Source organism: Erigeron canadensis, chromosome 1, assembly GCF_010389155.1.
Source record: "Erigeron canadensis isolate Cc75 chromosome 1, C_canadensis_v1, whole genome shotgun sequence".
Taxonomy (NCBI): domain Eukaryota; kingdom Viridiplantae; phylum Streptophyta; class Magnoliopsida; order Asterales; family Asteraceae; genus Erigeron; species Erigeron canadensis.
In genome coordinates, this window is record NC_057761.1 from 30,352,239 (window position 1) to 30,370,805 (window position 18,567).

The window sequence follows — 18,567 nt, forward strand, 5'->3', positions numbered from 1 at the left end:
AGCAACTCAAATTTGAACATTTAAATTGGGACGGAGAGAGTAGTAAGTTATGTCGGCCGATAGGCTTATTAGACCCACATATTGGGCCTATTAAGTCCACATGAGATAACAAACGAGGTTTAAGACCCAATATGCGTATTCGAGTGAAAGACAGACACGTATGGCCCATTAACACAATTGATAAACGTATTGGGCACAACATGCTCGTATACACAAGTTATGTACCTATTTGGCCCGTTAGGTCCAAGCGAACACATAATTGGCCCATTAGGCCCATTCAAGTAAATGACGACACATATGGCCCATTGATGAACGTAATGGGCCCAATAGGCCCAAATAAGCTCACACCATATAACAAACATGTTTAAAGACCCCGACAAGCCCATTTAAACGAATGAAGAACACACATGGCCCAATGCCTATATGACATAACAAACGAATGTAAAGGCCCAATAAGCTCAAATCATATAACAAACAGGTTGAAAGACCCGATAAGCCAATTCAAATGAATGAAGAACATACATGGCCCAATATGGGCCCATATGAAATAACAAACGAGTGTAAAAGCCCAATAAGCTCAAATCATATAATAAACAGTTTTAAAGACCCGATAAACCCATTCAAACGAATAAATAACACACATGGCCCAATATGGGGCCATATATGATAACAAACGAGTGTAAAGGCCCAATAAGCTCATGTCATATAACAAACAGATTTAAAGACCCGACAAGCCCATTCAAACGAATGAAGAACACACATGACCCAATATGGGCCCATATGAGATAACAAACGAGTATAAAGGCCTAATAAACTCACATCATTAGTTTACACTTTTTAACATTTCTCAAAATAATAATTAGATTAATAATTACACTTTAAATTTTTTATTTTATTTATTTTTAATAATAATTGAAAATGTTGTGAACCTTCACTATATATTATACTATTACAATATGAATTACTTCATTCTTAAAATTTTCAATTATATTAGTATATAATTCAAGATAATATTTCTAATCTGATAAAAATCTTTCAATAAATAACAAATAAGTGATGTACCATAGTCATGCATTAATGGATTAAATGTATATATATAAATAACAAATATATATATATATATATATATTATTAGTAAACTTATAATAATAGCTCAAGTTGCATATGCATCATTGATTTTCCATAGGTTTTGGGTTCAACTTTTAGGAGTGACAAGTTCGTGTGTTTTTTTCTCTGAATCACTTAATGGCTTATGGTCTACATCTCGTAGTTTAGGTTATGTACAGAGCTTCACCACTATACGGTGACGTGTTTTTGATGTCGAATACCGTCTGACTATTAATAAATAAATAATATTAGTATTATTAATAAACATTAATAATAAACTCATAATCATAATAATACTAATTCATAAACAAATTTTGAAAAGTAAAATTTTAATAGATATCAACAATCAGTAATACCATATACTCCGTATTATACAAGTAACTAAAATTTTTTTAACAAAACAAATTATATATTCATATTACTTATACTTTATCCCTCCATTTTATCCCAAAACTTTTGAACTTCCCACCATTTACCTTTAGAAAATTTGAACACATTCATACACAAATGAAAAAAAAAAAAAAACCCAAATCTCTCTCCACTCTTATCCTTTCATTTCTCCCCAAAAACTCTTATCCTCTCATTTCTCACAAGTCGCAACTCACACCCACCTTAAACCCACCCCCTGCCGCCCTCCAGCCCACGTCGACTCTCATCTCCGACGACAACCTCTAACCGCGTTTGCTGTCTTCCGCCGCTCAACCCACCACAACTATCACCGTCGTTGCCTTCTTCCCCCGCTACTCCTATCCTCTTCTACCTTCATTTCTTCTTTTTCATGTAAGGGTTTGTTCTATAGTGGTATTAATATGTAATTTAATTAAGTTTTGTTACTAATTTTGTTATCTTTGTTATATTTATAGTGACAACAACCAACCACCATCACAGCCAACCATCATTGCTGTCGCTTTTTTCTCCACCGCGGCTGCCCTCAAACACCACCACAGCCAACCACTACTGCCACTGCTACCTTTAACCGGCACCGCTGTTAGATTTCAATGAGTATTATTTACATATATTATTATTATTGTTATTATTATTTATATTATAGGATTTTTGGTTAACTTTTGAGATATTAGTGACTTGTCGTCACAAAAGGCTTTTGGGGACAACAAAAGTGACTTTGTCGCCCCAAAACACAAATTTCTTGTAGTGACTCCAACATTGTGGTGTGACAATCTAGGCACTACTTATTTGTCAACTAATCCCGTCTTTCATGCTCATACAAAGGGTATGTTTGGCACAAAAACTTGAAGTTGGGGCTGTAGTTAAGGATTTGGGGTTGAAGCTTAAGGTTGGGGCTAGGGGCTAGGGGCTAGGGGCTAGGGGCTAGGGGCTAGGGGCTGGGGCTTTTTTTTCAACTCTTTTCCTACGAGCTTTTATTTTAAAGACCTTTTGGGGCTTTTAAGAGTTTTTCGGGGCTGGGCCTTTTAATTTCTTATGTACTACCAAACAGGGTTATAATTTTTAAAGAAACTTATTTTTAAAAGCTAAGGGCTTTTAAACCCTTAAAAGCTCTTAAAATCCCATTGCCAAACAGACCCAAAGCATGTAGAAATTGATTTTCATTTTGTATGAGAGAAGGTTGCACAAGGAAGTTTGTCAGTAAAGTTAATATATTCACATGATTAGATTGCTGATGTTTTTATGAAGGCCTTATCATCAGATCGGTTTTTGTTGTTGCGATTGTTACGAGTCTGCACCATGCTTCAAAGATTATGGAAGAAGTCTAAGCTCACGTTCGTATCAGTTTTGCATTGTTTTGAATTTAGTTTCTATGTTGCCACGTTTAATTAAATTACATGCATATTTTCCTTTTATTTAGAGTAGTGGGCAGAGTTAGTTATTAAGCCGTTCACATTTCTTTTCACTATATATAATTGTACGTAGGCTTGAATTGGAAATGAATGAATTAAATGAAAGTTTAGTCTTTTTCTTGTCTTTTGTTCTTGGAGTTTCACCTACTCTACGGGTTTTATTTTGGGAGTTTGTAGGTTTTCTCCGTAAACCTATCAATTGGTGCTTTCATTGCATCGAACTATGCCTCTTACACTTACTCAACCACAAGGTTCCATGGCTTCCTTAGCCGAAAGTATGGAAAAGTTGAACACTACCATGACTTCCCTTAACACCGCACTAGAAACCACCGTGCAACTTGTCACCTCTCAAACCGCCTTAACAGCCAAACTTGTGGTTGTTTTCACCAAGACTGACACCGACGACGCCACCCAAACTCCCTCGTTGTCCGCTCTAACCGCTAAGTTCACTAATGCTACGCCTAAACATGAGGCTGTTTCTGACAGTCCCTCAAGCCATCAGTCACCGCAAGCACCTCCACCATCATTGCCAACAGAGCCACAAGCATACACCAACAAACCACCATCCACAACCAAAAAACACATCAGGTTTCCCCGAAAAATAGCCCCAAACGAACCACTTCAATCCCCTCGTCAAAGCGAAAAGTCTCACCCAAATCTGCCTCTAAAAGGTCACCAAAACCAGCCTCCAACCTCACCAATCGACCTTGCCAACCAGCCCCTAAAACCAAAAGTTCACCTGCCATAAATGTAAGCCACAACAACCGTTTCTTGTCATTGTACAAGGGTCGGGAACTTCATCGTCCTTGTTTGGTGACGTTTCCTCCTGGTCCCGAATGGAAACTGCCCAAGTTTGTTTTTATCTAACTCGGACACGAGCCACCATGGAAACCGAGATACAAACTTGTAAGCCTTGAGGACAAGGCTTGTTTTGAGGCGCGGAGTATTGTTACGTGTCTGCACCATGCTTCAAAGATTATGGAAGAAGTCTAAGCCCACGTTCTTTTCAGTTTTGCCTTGCTTTAAATTTAGTTTCTATGTTGCCACGTTTAGTTAAATTACATGCATATTTTCCTTTTATTTAGAGTATTGGGCAGAGTTAGTTATTAAGTAGTTCACATTTCTTTTCACTATATATTATTGTACGTAGCCTTGAATTGGAAATGAATGAATTAAATGAAAGTTTAGTCTTTTCTCTTGTTCTTGGAGTTTCACCCACTCTACGGGTTTTCTCTTGGGAGTTTGTAGGTTTTCTATATAAAACTATCTGCGATCCAAGTTAAGAGTCGCACAACGGCCTTAGCTTGTTAGGGCGTATTAGACATATGATTAGTTTTCATTTATCAAGTTTTCATAACATTAGTTTCCTTGTATTGATTTAGGCTACTCTATAACCTCTTGTAATCCCTATTAATAACAATTCAATACAATAACCTACAAGTTTTTCAAACTATACTACTCTTTTTCAAACTAGTAATTCCTATTAATTGCAACGAACTCAATGACAGTGGCGATGCAAATTGTCACCGAAATAAATTCGATATGTGGGTCATTCATTGGTTGCCATCGTTTACTCTATGTGTAGTCAACATTAATTCAATATTTGATAAAATATATAATACGGATTAACATTAATTAGTTTGAGAGGGTTCATTTGATGACAATATTGATGATTAAATTGGTGTCAGAACACGTAAGATGGCAGGATAAATTATCAATTATGAGTAAACTAGTAGTAGTAGTATTGAAGTCTGACTTTTAAGTCAAACTGGTCAAATATTTAAGTTGAGTCTCAAGTGAGGTTAGTATCAATCGATATCGCTGTTTACACTAGAAATATGGATTTTTGATGTAAAGGTTGTTTGTATAAAAGCAAGTTTTGAGTTATACGTGAGTTTTATACAAAATTTGATTATATGTATAGTCTCCTGATTTTTACACGGATCATATTCGAGACTAACTCGTTATTGACTGCTTGACATAAGTGGATTGATAAAATGTTATTGGAGTGGTTAAAATCATGTTGAGTAACTCCATCGAAGTTTGCTCGGTTTTGGTTGCTCTAATGAAGCTGATAACTAGGTTTACTTTAAAAAAGTTAAACCTGTCACGACTTAAAAGAGGATTGTTTTGATGTTAGTAAAAGTGAAAGTGACTATCTTAGCTAAATGAATGGGGTGGTTGTCTACTCTAGACTCTAGCGTCAGATTACATACGTGCAAGAGGCTTTATATGATTATGAGGCTCATATGAATGTTCTTTGGCTGATTACCTGCTGTATGAATTACTTGTTATATGTGTAGGATCGACATAGTTGTGTGATTTCCCTGTTTAAGAGAAAGACGATGCATTCTATATGGCTGAATGGATCTTTGCAGTTTATGGCTGTAAATTTATGTACCTATCTAGCTAGGTGCATTCACTTACTATTATAGATGTTATGGATATAGCTACAAGCTAAGGATGGCCAAAGGGAGGGAAAAGGCATGGTGAAAAGCTGAGCCGTGGATTACATATGTTATAGGTTTTTATATGTTCATATCTTGAATCATGGCTGTGTTGATTAGTTTGTTACAGTTATGTGTGCCATTTTTGTTAAAATACTATAATGTTGTATTTTGATTGTGTTTGTAAGAAGATCGGTATGGTCAGTCATTTTGTGTTGGGGTTAAATGCAGTTGCTAGAGAGTCCTTTGTTGTCGAAGATGTCGTTTTTGGTATATTTTAAAGGTGAATTGTCTTGTAGTAAAAATTAGGACGGAAGTGGTTTTCAAAGGTTAGGTTTGAAGGTCTGCAGGCTAAGTACACTCGCAATCGGGCCCTTAATTTAACACTCTGGTTGAAGATGACCGTGACTCTTTTGCAGCATGTTAAAACGACTCCACATTGCTCCATGGTCCATAATACATGCCGTAAGTTGTAATTTGGCTGAAGATAATCCAATACTCATTCGCAGCAGGAAGCTTATGGTCTTGCTAAATTGCAAAAAGCTGTCCTAATTAAAGTCTCAGGTGAGCAATATCTGCAGATCTGTCCAAAGTCAACCAGATTACCTTCATCAAGTACTTGTTCTCGGAAAAGCCTTAATTAATTATAACACGCTTATACCAAAACAAGTGGCCAAGCCTTGGTCTAATTTTTAAGTTATTTTGGTCATAAAAATATTTCACTGACCACAGGTATAAATATAATGGTACAAAACCCCTGGAGATGCATTCAGAACAGATTTGGGATCCGATCTCTATGATACATGTGTTAAGCGTTCAAGATATTTAAGAGTGTTCTTCCTAACTTTATGTGTCTGGAAACTTGGAAAGCATAAACAATCTGATAACAGAATAATCAAGTGAAGAACAAGGTTATAGGGTTAAATCTAATAAAAAACCGGTCGACTGATGACTCCCTACTTCAGAGAAGTTCAAATGCAGATCCATAGGAAGTTAAGCATTAATGCATACATGATTAGAATGTGAAAAAGCCATTGGACCCCAATCTTAAGTATATAAGGTGTATCCATATCCTTAATTAACCTTGAAGTTATGATTAATACTCGATCATCGGACCATAATTTCCAGCAGTCATATTTTCAGAAAGAAGCCAATGTAAATGACACCATTTTATGGTGTAATAACTTTTATTAGAAGCATGTACATGTTGAAAAAAGTAAAAACATAACCAATTAAATTACCTCCTTCATGCCAATATCAACAATAATCTCTAATCCATCAACATTTTAATCCTGCTAAATATATAAACTAAATATTAGTTTAAGGTTAATTATAGTAAATAAGATGATAATGTAGGGTGCAATTATGTACAAGTCTATAAGTCTATTTGGGCCATAACAAAGTAACGAGGGTGTCAGTTCGTAGCAATGGGTATGGACACAAAAAAATAGAGTAACGCCTCTCTTCTACCAAGCGACACACTGATTGAAGAAGAGAGATGATTTTCTGAAGGATCATGTCGATTGGGAAAAACCGCCATAATAGACAAGTATAAATAGGTCGTTAGGAGTCAGTTTTTTCATTCCATTTGAACAACAGATTGTTGTACATACGACTTTGATTCAATAATACAAGTTTGTTTATTCAATTCATTCCAATACATCCTTTGATTATCCAACAGTGGCATTAGAGCGGTTTTGTGATTCGAGGAAAAAGGAAAATTGATCTGAGCGATCTTTTAACAGAGAGAGATTAAAGGGTTCTATTTAACAGAGCGATTTTGTATAGTTTTATTTTGTCAAGTGGGTTTAATTTAGAAAAAAAAAACAAAGTACAAAAACAAGCGGATTTAGAAGATTGGGTTAAAGTAATATAAGATCAACAGCGGATTAGCAGGATTGATAATCAATAGCGGGGTAACGGGTTTTGATTATTACTGCGGAATAGCGGGATTGATCTAGATCAACAGCGGAGAAGTGGGTTTGATTGTCAATAGCGGACATAGTTGTCATTAGCAAGAGGCGGAAGTGACAATCATTTGCAAGGCGGATTTTACTTTCAACAGCGAGGCGGGTTTGATGAAACACCCAGAAATCAAAGAAACTATGAAGAAAAATAAGAGAATTGCAGACAGCGGATCCAAGAAAAACAACAACGAGCTTATGAAGGACAGTGGAACATCAATGACTTTCCAATGCCCGGTTCTTAATTCAACGAATTACACAATTTGGGCAGTAAAAATTAGAGAAAATTTTAATGTCCATGGAATCTGGGAAGCAGTTGAACCAACAGACGACGCTGAAGTTGATCAAAAGAAAAACAGCATGGCAATTGCAATGTTAGCAATTCCAGAAAATATGGTTTTGCAAATTGCAAGCCTTACTTTGGCAAAAGAAATTTGGGAATCATTAAAGGTTCGACACGTGGGAATTGAAAGGGTTAAGGAACCACGCGTTTAGACACTTGAGACAGACTTTAAACCTTTAAAGATGGGTGCAAATGAACTACTCGATGTCTATGCGAGAAAGATTAGTGAGATTGCTTCACAAGCGAGCAGTCTTGGACATACTTTGGATGAAAAAAGACAGATTCGCAAACTTATAAGTTCGGTGACCGAAAGGTTTATTAAAATAGTAGCAGCAATTGAGCAATTTGCATCCAAGAGGCTGTAGGGAGACTAAAGGCTTTCGAAAAACGCACAAAGAAGCAAACTAACGAGGAAGATATGTCTAGTAACTTCTATATATAAAGGAAGACACTAAGGAGAAGGATAAACACCATAAGTGTGAGCATTGCGGTTGTGGAAACTCAAACCAGAAAGACTTTGGACGAGGCCGGGGGTCCGGGAGAAGTCAAGGCGATGGTCTAGCACAACGGGACAAGAGCAACGTGAAGTGTTTCAAATGCAATGAACTTGGGCATTTTAGTAATGAATGTCCAAAAGAGATAAGTAATTAGAAATGTAATGAACTATGCACGAATGTCTACATTGTGTAGTGAACTACTTAGATATTTATTGTATGTAATGAAATTTCAAAATCCAAGTTATTGAATGTATTCGACCAATCAAAAACTTACAAGTGGCAGCTTATATGGTTGCCACATACACCCGGGTTTATCCAATAACCGAGATTTGAAAGTTCATTACATACAATAAACATCCAGGTAGTTCATTACAAAACATAAACATTCGTGCATAGTTTATTATATTCCTAGGTACTTATTCCATGTTCAAAATGAAATACTGAAAGGGTTGAGGCAAATCTGATTCAGTATGAAGATGACGAGCCAATGCTCCTATACTCGAGTTACAAGGATGAAGATGAAGACCTCATTTAAACTATATTTAGTTTAAGGGGAGTGTTAAATATATAAACTAAATATTAGTTTAAGTTTAATTATTGTAAATAAGATGATAATGTAGCGTTCAATTATGTACAAGTCTGTAAGTCTATTTGGGCCATAACAAAGAAACGAGGGTGTCAGTTCGTAGCAATGGGTATGGACACGAAAAACAGAGCAACGCCTCTCTTCTACCAAGCGACACACTGATTGAAGAAGAGAGATGATTTTCTGAAGGATCATGTCGATTGGGAGAAAACCGCCATAATAGACAAGTATAAATAGGTCGTTAGGAGTCAGTTTTTTCATTCGATTTGGACAACAGATTGTTGTACATACTACTTTGATTCAATAATACAAGTTTGTTTCAATTCGTTTCAATCCTTTGATTATCCAACAAATCCATGATGGCAGAGGTCGCCAAAGACTTCTCAAAAGTTTATATATAATTAGTAATTATCTCCAGCTACAGAATCACTCAATGATTAATCATAAGAAATAATTTAATATTTAAATATTAAACTATAAGAAAAAATGCACTATGAAAACACTTAGAAGACTAACAATTAAGACTAAATATTTAATTAATTATCATGTCATCACTTGAAAACTAAGGCTGTTCTTATTAATACGAGTAGATAGGAAGATAAGAAAAAAAGCCATCGTAGATTAATAAAGGATGGATACATATAAGTTTACCCACGTACATACTTTGACAATTCATAAAATCCTTAATTTACATGTAGAGACTAGAGACCAAGAAGCCCACATGTAAATTGTGGTGAGTTTGAATGGGTTGAGAGAGGGACTTTTCAGTGGAGTCAAACGGATAACTTAATTAGCAGATCGATCGTCAAACTTTAGAAGCTATATGGATCATCTAACTTGTGGGTACTTAAATGGCAAGATGCGATGACGAATGCAAACAAAATAGGATGAAATTTGGATTTGGTAAAAGTAAACGTTGAAACACAATCTTATGTTTTAATACCAAATTGTATTAAGAAATAAATTTTGAATATAATTAGAGTATTAGATAGAGTATGGCTTTCAAACAAAAATGACAGATGAAATCAACTTGATTTATAGTAAGGTATACATATAGTTGTCGAAATTTCATGTGTGTAGTGAGTCTGAAAACGATTTTGAAGTGTCTGAAGATTCAAAAGAGACTGAAATATAAGTTTTTTATTAGGCAACGTACATATGATGTTTATAAGAAGAAAGTGCTTATAACAATACTACCTAGCTAATTAATAAGAACAAAAAAGCTTGCAATTTTCCATAGTCATACATCATATATGGCCATCTTAATATACTTTCTTCTTGTGTTGATCATCCCTCATAAAGCAGATTCACTCAGTTTTGATTTTCCAAATCTCAGTCCACTAAATCAGAACACTGATATAGTTACTATGGCTGATGCTTTTATCACTACCGACGGAATGCAATTGATTCCTGATAGAAGTTATACAGCAGGCCGGGGGATTTACAACAGTTTACTTCATCTTTGGGACAAAACCTCTGGAAACCTAGCCAGCTTTTCTACCAATTTCTCATTCGTGATCGAGTCAGATACAATTGATCCAATTTATGCCGATGGGCTCACATTCTTCCTTGCTGAGAATAATTCAGTAGCAACAATCGGTGGAGCCCTGGGTCTTCCGGTTGCTAACGTCACCTACAAAAATTTAAGTTTATTTGTTGCAGTGGAGTTTGATACTTACACGAATGGAAATTGGGATCCAGCAGAGTTTACCGATTTAGATCATCATGCAGGCATCAATGTAAACTCTCTTACGTCTCGCGTGTTCAGGAAATGGTCGATCAATATAACAAAAGGAGCACAATGTCAAGCTAGCATAACGTATGATTCTGTTTTGAAAAACCTTGGTGTTTCTGTCACTGACGATCTATATGGTGTAATTGACCTTAGTCACATCATTGATCTAAGGGATGAATTGCCCGAATGGGTTATTTTTGGGTTTTCAGCAGGAGGCGGACTTCGGTTTGAGAAAGTTACATTATTATCATGGAGTTTTAGTAGTTCAAATCTACAGGTTGCTGAACACAAGACACCACCACCAGGCCCTGCCCCAAAAAATGGGCCAGGTCATAAGTTAGGATTAATAGTTGGATTAGTTGCTGTACTTTTGTTTTCCACTATTATTGTGTTTTATTATTTATGGAGGAGGAAACACAGAAGACATGAGATGGGATATGATGCGGATATGAACAAAGATTTCGAACATGGCACTGGACCAAAAAGATTCTCTTACAACGAAATTCTTCAGGCAACGGGTGGTTTTGCAGAAACAAACAAGCTTGGGGAGGGAGGTTTTGGAGGGGTTTATAAAGGTTTTCTGAAAGATAGTGATACGTATATCGCGGTCAAAAGGGTGTCCAAGACTTCTCAACAGGGGATCAAGGAGTATACTGCGGAAGTTAAAATAATTAGCCGATTGAGGCACAAAAATCTGGTGGAACTCAAGGGCTGGTGCCATGAGAAAAGCGAGCTCCTGCTTGTTTACGAGTTTATGGAAAATGGGAGCTTAGATCTACATCTATTTAAGCAGAAAAGCTTGTTGACATGGGACAAGAGGAAAAGAATTGCATATGGCTTGGGCTCTGCTTTGTTGTATCTTCATGAAGAATGCAAAGAATGTATTTTGCACAGGGATATTAAATCGAGCAATGTTATGTTGGGCTCAAATTTCAACGTAAGGCTTGGTGATTTTGGTTTAGCTAAGTTGGTTGACCACGAGAAAGGCTCCCAGACAACCATGTTGGCTGGGACATTGGGTTACATGGCTCCCGAATATGTGGTGACTGGCAAAGCAAGCAAAGGATCCGATGTATATAGCTTTGGAGTTGTAGCACTTGAAATAGCTTGTGGGCGAAAATCTATTGATAACAAGGCTCAAGAAAGACAAGTAAAATTAGTAGAATGGGTTTGGGATCTCTATGGGACTGGGAGTATACTAGAAGCATTTGATCGGTCTCTCGGGTCAGACTACACAGAAGAAATAGAGCGGTTGGTGATTGTTGGGTTATGGTGTGCACACCCTCACGCAAACCAAAGGCCAACAATGAGGCAAGCCATTCAAGTATTGAACTCCGAAGCTTCCCTTCCCATACTCCCACTAAAGATGCCAAAAATCACTTTGAACGCACCTCCGTCTCTTTCAGAATTTGGTGATTATTCTTCAAGTACTACTGGTTCTATCATGCTTCAGTCAAAGCTCACTGTATCAGCAAATTCGTCTCCAGCTGAGTTGCTCTTCAGTTAAATGTAATTAATTAAAGGTATTTATTTATATCTTCAATGTACTTGGCATGCATATGTTTGATGTGAGTTCATGTAATTGTATATATAGTACATGTATTTAGAATAAATGATTGATTTGAAATAATGTAATTTGTAGTCACTTGAAGATTTTACGTGTTTGTAGAAGGTGTTTTTTGGATTTTAATTCATGTACGAGTGTTAGTTATTTGAAAATTTTCTTGCAAATGAAATGTTGTATATGATGATTGATCAATATTTTAAATAAAGGATACTTTTCATATAATTAAAAAACATAAAGTGCTGTCATAACATAATGAATTATGGTCAAAAGGTTATAATGGGAACCAAGCTACTATATATTGTATGTTAAAAACCCGACTAAATGTACGAAGTAGATCGAAGGCACCCGATTGATGGCTTATATATGTGGAAGCTTGTTACCTCTACATAGTCATTCCATCTCAGATGCCACTTAATATATTTGAGAAAATATAAATCCTAATTATATATGGTCAGATCAAAAGAAATAAAATGTAATCGTAAAAAAAATCAAACATATATATATATATACACACTAGGTATTTTACCCCGCGCGATGCGCGGCTAGTTAAAAAAGTTATTTTATACATTAGTAAATAGTTAATCTACAGGTTTATCTTGTGGAAATCAATTTTATGTTGTATATAGCAAATATGTGAATGATCACAATCCATAAACAGTTTGCCAAATATGTTTACCAAATTTAGATCTAGTGGATCTAAATTTTCATACAAAGGGTGCTTCTTTTTTTATTTACGTACGTAACTTATTTTTTAAATATTGTATCTATATAGTTTCTATGTATTTAAAATTTAGTAATGTATTTAATTTAAGATAAATATAGTAAAAAAATTATGAAGATGCCACGTAAGACAAAATCCTATGTGGCAATTTTTAAAGCTAACATTAAGTTAAAAGAAGGCTTTAGAAGACCAGGATTCTTACTGTTTTAATCCTAGGTATTTTACCCGCGCGATGCGCAAGCTGTTATAATTAGTGTCCAAAAAAACTTAAAAATAAAAGTTCAGATATACATGCATTCATGATTGGTTCATGATGTTTTGTTGTTTTTATTGTTATATCACCATATTATACATAACCATTTGGTAGATATTTCTAAATTATACACAATTCATAAGATATTTCTAAAAAAAAAAACATTAACGACAATCACTTGTATTCCAATTTTTTTTCTTTGTGGCTCCGTCCTAGGATTGGTAAACAACTATCACTTGCAAATCACAAATAGTGATAAAGCTAGTTAACATAAAGTTTCAAATCATATCAAGTCATTCTCACTCGTTACTTATAATGTAAAAGATCAATAATATTATCAACAAAAGACAACATACTCAATAAACTTATGGTTATGCAATTATATTTTATGGTTATGCAATTATATTTATAATGTATAATAAAACTATGTCACGAAAGAGTTTCAAATGGTTGGTTTAGATTGATCTTAAATACTTTTGCTATAATTCCATGGGGTGTTGCTCGTTCTTGTATCATTCAAAATAATATATACAAATTTGAGAAACAAATATATAGTTTTTATATTAATGCAATTTGTAAACAATATCAACTACTAAAACTTGAAATATATAATTCTCTATAATCTTGAGATTTCATGATATAACTTCCAAGATTGCATTTTTTTCCCCATACCCGTACGATGCTTCTTTTTTTTTTTTAAATTAACAGGATTTCAATTGTTAATTTTGTATTATATAGTTTCATTTATTTATTTAATATTTACTGTATTTAACTATAAAGTAATAAGTTATTCTTGTATTTAATATTTAATTTGATTAAAGATATATAAATATTGTAAAAAAATCATAGAGATGCCATATTTTTTCCCCATACACGTACGATGCTTTTTTTTTTTAAATTAACAGGATTTCCATTGTTAATTTTGTATTATATAGTTTCATTTATTTTTTTAATATTTACTGTATTTAACTTTAAAGTAATAAGTTATTTTTGTATTTGATATTTAATTTGATTAAAGATATATAAATATTGTAAAAAAATCATAGAGATCCCATGTAGGTAAAATCCTATGTGGCAACTTTTTAGTATAGGTTTAGTTTTGAAGATGTCTTTAAAAAGCTTGGATTACTACTTTTTTAATAATTATATAGATATATATATACTAGGTCTTTTACCCGGCACGATGTGCGCGTGGTAAAAAAGTTGAAAAAAAAGTCAAAATTGTAAATATTTTTAATATTAAAAACCCGTATAAAACATAAAAAGAAAATAGTTTCTCACCCATCGAATAAGAAAAAGGATAAAAACACAAATTATAGGTTTTCATAAAAAGTTATATGTTTTTGATAAATACATAATTTCCAAATTTAAAAATATATGTTAAGTTTATACCTGTTTTAGTTTTGGTATAGGATTTGATTATGTTATTTTTTTTAATGTACGTGCTTTAATTTTGATATAGGATTTGATTTTATAATTTTTTCTTATAATTATGTGTATATAAAGTTTTTATTTAGTTTAATGTACTTGTAGGAAATCCTACGTATATCCAAAGTTAAACTATTATATTTTTAATTTTGTATTTGTATATTAGTCTTTATTTTAATATTTAAATTCTTTTTTGACATATATAAATAAGATAAATATTGTAAAAAATTATGGAGATGACACATATGATGTAATCCTAGGTGGCAATGTTTTAAAATAGGTTTAATTTTGAAGAGGACTTTAAAATGCTAGGATTCTTACTCTTTTAATATATATATATATAGGAAAGTTATTTTGAGAACTCTTAAAAAAAAAAGAACTCAAGAACCAATCTGGACCATTCATTTTCTTATATTTTCCCTCTCCTCCATTAAATAAGAAAATTCACTCAAAGCATTTAAAATGCTTTATCTCACAAACTGTAAATCGTTAGACGAAACAAAAAATATGGGTAGTCTTATAATTTCATCCTCTTTCATTAGAGATCCAATTCGATATAATTTTGATGACTTTTTAATTTTCATTTTTTTTCTCATCACGTTCATCCTACACATGTGTAGGATCATTGTTTTCACATGTAAATTAGTAAATGAACATATGTACACAACAATGACGGTCAAGGGCGTAGCCCATCAATCTATGGCAGAGCCATGGTGGCCAAGGACGGAGCCCGTCAGTCCATGGCGGAGCCCGTTAGGTAGATCACCCCTTACTGGTCACCCCCTATGACCTATCACCCTTGATGACCTATCACCCAATGACCTATCACCCTCTATGACCTATCACCCCCACTAGCTTTGGTTTATGAATATCCTTAAGGGCGAAGCCCGTTCCGAATTACAATTTTTGTTCAACCTACACATGTGTAAGTTCAACCTACCCATGTGTAAGTTATGTGTAACTACAAAAAAAAAAACGAAAATTAAAAAGTCGTCAAAAGTATACCGAATTGGATCTCTAATGAAAGAGGACGAAATTTTAAGACTACCCATGCTTTTTGTTTCGTCTAACGATTTACGGTTTGTGAGTTAGAACATTTTGAATGATTTGGGTGAATTTTATTATTTAATTGAAAAAAGAGAAAGATGAAAATAATGTGTGGTCCAGATTGGTTCCTGAGTTTTATTTTTTAAAGAGTTCTCAAAATAACTCACCCCTATATATATATGTATATACATATATGTTAAGTCTGGGATTCGTTGAAGGAGACTTGAAAACTGACACACGTTGTCAGCAAGTCTCTAACAACTCATCAGCAGATGAAGAGACGTCTTCAACGGGATGCATGCTGATCTAAGTTTGTCATGGCGCGAAATATTCAAATTACATAAAGACAAAAAGGTCACATGGTGGTTAACCAACTGTAATTTACCCTGAATGGCAAATGTACATGTTGGGACCAAAGCAAGGGTTCTCTCTCTCTCTCTTACCCGATTTGGTATAGAAGACTATGGGCACATGATTCAAGTACCATGAGCCAATAGGAAGTCGACAACCACCATCAAGTCACAATCAAAGCAGGCTGTGTTGCCCCAAGTCTTCCTCTATATAAAGCAACACAGCCACATTGTATGAAGTGCGTTTTGCCACCTTAAAAGTGTGTGTCACTTGTAATTGCTTAAGTGTTTCTTGTGTGTCTAGACTTAGCAATTATCTTTGTTCTTTTGTATTCTTGTAATTCAAGTGTAAGATCAACCATGTATTCATCGTTTAATCAATGATACATATGATTATCCTTGCATTGATGTATTACAATTGAACTTTACATTGTTCTTGTTATTTACTTGCTTGCTTACTTTCTTTCTTGTCTACTTAACTAAAACATAAGTTGTGCATTCTTGGACCATCAAGTGGTATCAGAGCCACCGTTCCTAAATCATTGGAACAAGATCTGTTTGCCTTCTTGGAAGGAGAGGATGCTTCTACACATCGCTGGTGTGGAACCCTATTTAATGACCATATTAACTAAGGGTCCATATGTACCGATGTATGTCCAAAGGACTCCAGGAGCTACACCTGAAGCTCTTGAGATAGTCACTGACCTGGTCAAACCAAAGGTCCAATGGACAGATGAAGAAAGAAAGCTGGTAAATCTTGATGCTAGACTGAAAAACATGATTATAGTTACTCTTCCTACCGAAATCATGAAACTAGTCATCAAGTATCCCTCTTGAAAAGAAGTATGGGATAGACTTGTCAGCACCTATGAAGGTTCTGCTGACCTGATTAAAATCAAGAAAATTGATTTAAAAAGAGCGTATGAAAATTTCTTCTCCCTCCCCGATGAAAGTCTTGAGAGCACCTACACTCGCTTTAAAGGGTTGCTCAATGATATGACAAATGTTGGCATTACCCATGATAACTTTGAGGTATGTCACAAATTCATTGACTCTCTTCCTCTTAAGTGACAAAACTTAAGACAAACTCTTCGTACAACGAAGAAAATCCAAGACTTTGATCTTGAAGAACTCTTTGGCACTCTTCAATTTGAAGAAAGAGCACTGGCTCAAAATATTCGAGCCTCTGCTGATGCCAAAAGACATGCTGGCTCTTCTTCATCTTCTGTCAGCATCTCTCCTCATCCAATTTCTGACCCCATTGCTCTTGTTTCTACTGAGCCCATCGATCTCTATGATGGTGCCAGTACCTCTAATCTTCCAGCATCAATTCACACTCTCATTAATGAGCTGGATGATGAAGAAAAACAAGAAATGTTTAATGACTTCATGGGCTTTGCCCTGGTTGCTGGAAGAAAATACTCCAGAAGGTGGAATAATCGCAAAACGGTTACTCCCCTCAAACCTCCTATTGACAAATCACAGGAAGAGTGCTGGAGGTGTGGCAGGAAAGGCCACTATCAGAAGGAGTGCAGAGTCTCCTTACCCAATCCTGCTGCTTCTAAAACTAATCCTTCCAAATCTGCTGATGAATATAGGAACAAATATTATCAGTTGAAGGCCAAGGTTGCTGAAACGGAGGATAAAGGTCCCGCAAAAGGACTAATTGCTGAAGAACATGATTGGGCTGACTTAGATGATTCTGATGATGACGATTATGTTTATGCCATGTGCCTTATGGCTCTTGCTAACAGTGATGCTCTGACCAAGGATCAAGTCTCCTCTAGTTAGTGGGTGAACGTCACTGTTAAAAAGGTACACTCTCTTCTCTCTTCTTCAAATCAAGACAAGACCAAAATCATTGAGTCTTTGTCTTGTGATCTTCAGTTCGTAGAAAGTCTACGTGCTGAACTTCAATCTAAACTTAACTCTGCTGGAGTAGAGTTGAGTGAAAAATCTGAAAAACTTACGAAATTGAAAAATGTTCATGTTGAATTTCAATCTCATGAGTTGATGACTCAAAAACTTCCACTTGAAAATGAATCTCTCAAGGCTGAAGTTTCTAATCTAAAGAAGATTGTGACCTCCTGGTCAAAGGCTTCTAAATTTCATCATCAATGCTTGAGCGAACAAGTCCCTGCTCAAGTACAGGCGGTAATTGGTGGCAATTTTGATGCTGCTACCTCTATCGCTGACTCCTTTAATGATGATGTAAAGCCTGAAATCTCCATTCCTCCACCCTGTTCATCTTCCATCTCACTGGATGAAATGAAAAAGTGGTATTTTGTCAAGGGACAAAATGACTATCATGCTGAGATGGAATCTAAAGCTTCAGCATCTTCCAGTGATCCCTCTTCTTTAAATGCTAAAAGTACTAGTACTTCTACCAGTACTTTTGACATGTTCTCCCATCTCCCTATCGTTGGCATGATGCCACATGAAGGGAGAATTCAAAATTCTCCACCTAGAACCTTTAAAGGAGATATCTCGAGTGATGGGTATGTACTTATTGCTCCTCAGCCTCTATCTATAAAAGGTGTTGAGCCTTTTAAAAGAAGCACCATTGCTGCTCCCTATGACTATGGTATCCCTCAGCTGAATAATCATGTCAGTCAGCAACTTTCTGGTGCTAAATCTTCTCAACTTGAACCTTCTCATACAAATTCTATGTCAGAACAAGTAAACAGAAGGGTCAGGTTCGCTGA

At 35.1% G+C, this 18,567-nt stretch overlaps 1 protein-coding gene and 1 long non-coding RNA gene across 2 annotated transcripts; both read left to right on the top strand.

Moving 5' to 3' along the window:
• The first annotated feature begins 1,588 nt into the window (after window positions 1-1,588).
• Window positions 1,589-2,308, top strand: LOC122583267. The gene is made up of 2 exons (XR_006321315.1): window positions 1,589-1,887; window positions 1,971-2,308. It is a non-coding gene; the product is annotated as an uncharacterized LOC122583267 (long non-coding RNA).
• Window positions 2,309-10,014: 7,706 nt separating this feature from the next.
• LOC122589548 (L-type lectin-domain containing receptor kinase IX.1-like) lies at window positions 10,015-12,003 on the top strand. Its single transcript, XM_043761845.1, has one exon. It carries the CDS (start codon window positions 10,015-10,017, stop codon window positions 12,001-12,003), a length of 1,989 nt encoding a protein of 662 aa, XP_043617780.1.
• Window positions 12,004-18,567: the final 6,564 nt, after the last annotated feature.

Coding starts and splice junctions, on each gene's coding strand:
- LOC122589548 (XM_043761845.1), top strand. CDS start 10,015: ATGGCCATCTTAATATACTTTCTTCTTGTGTTGATCATCCCTCATAAA.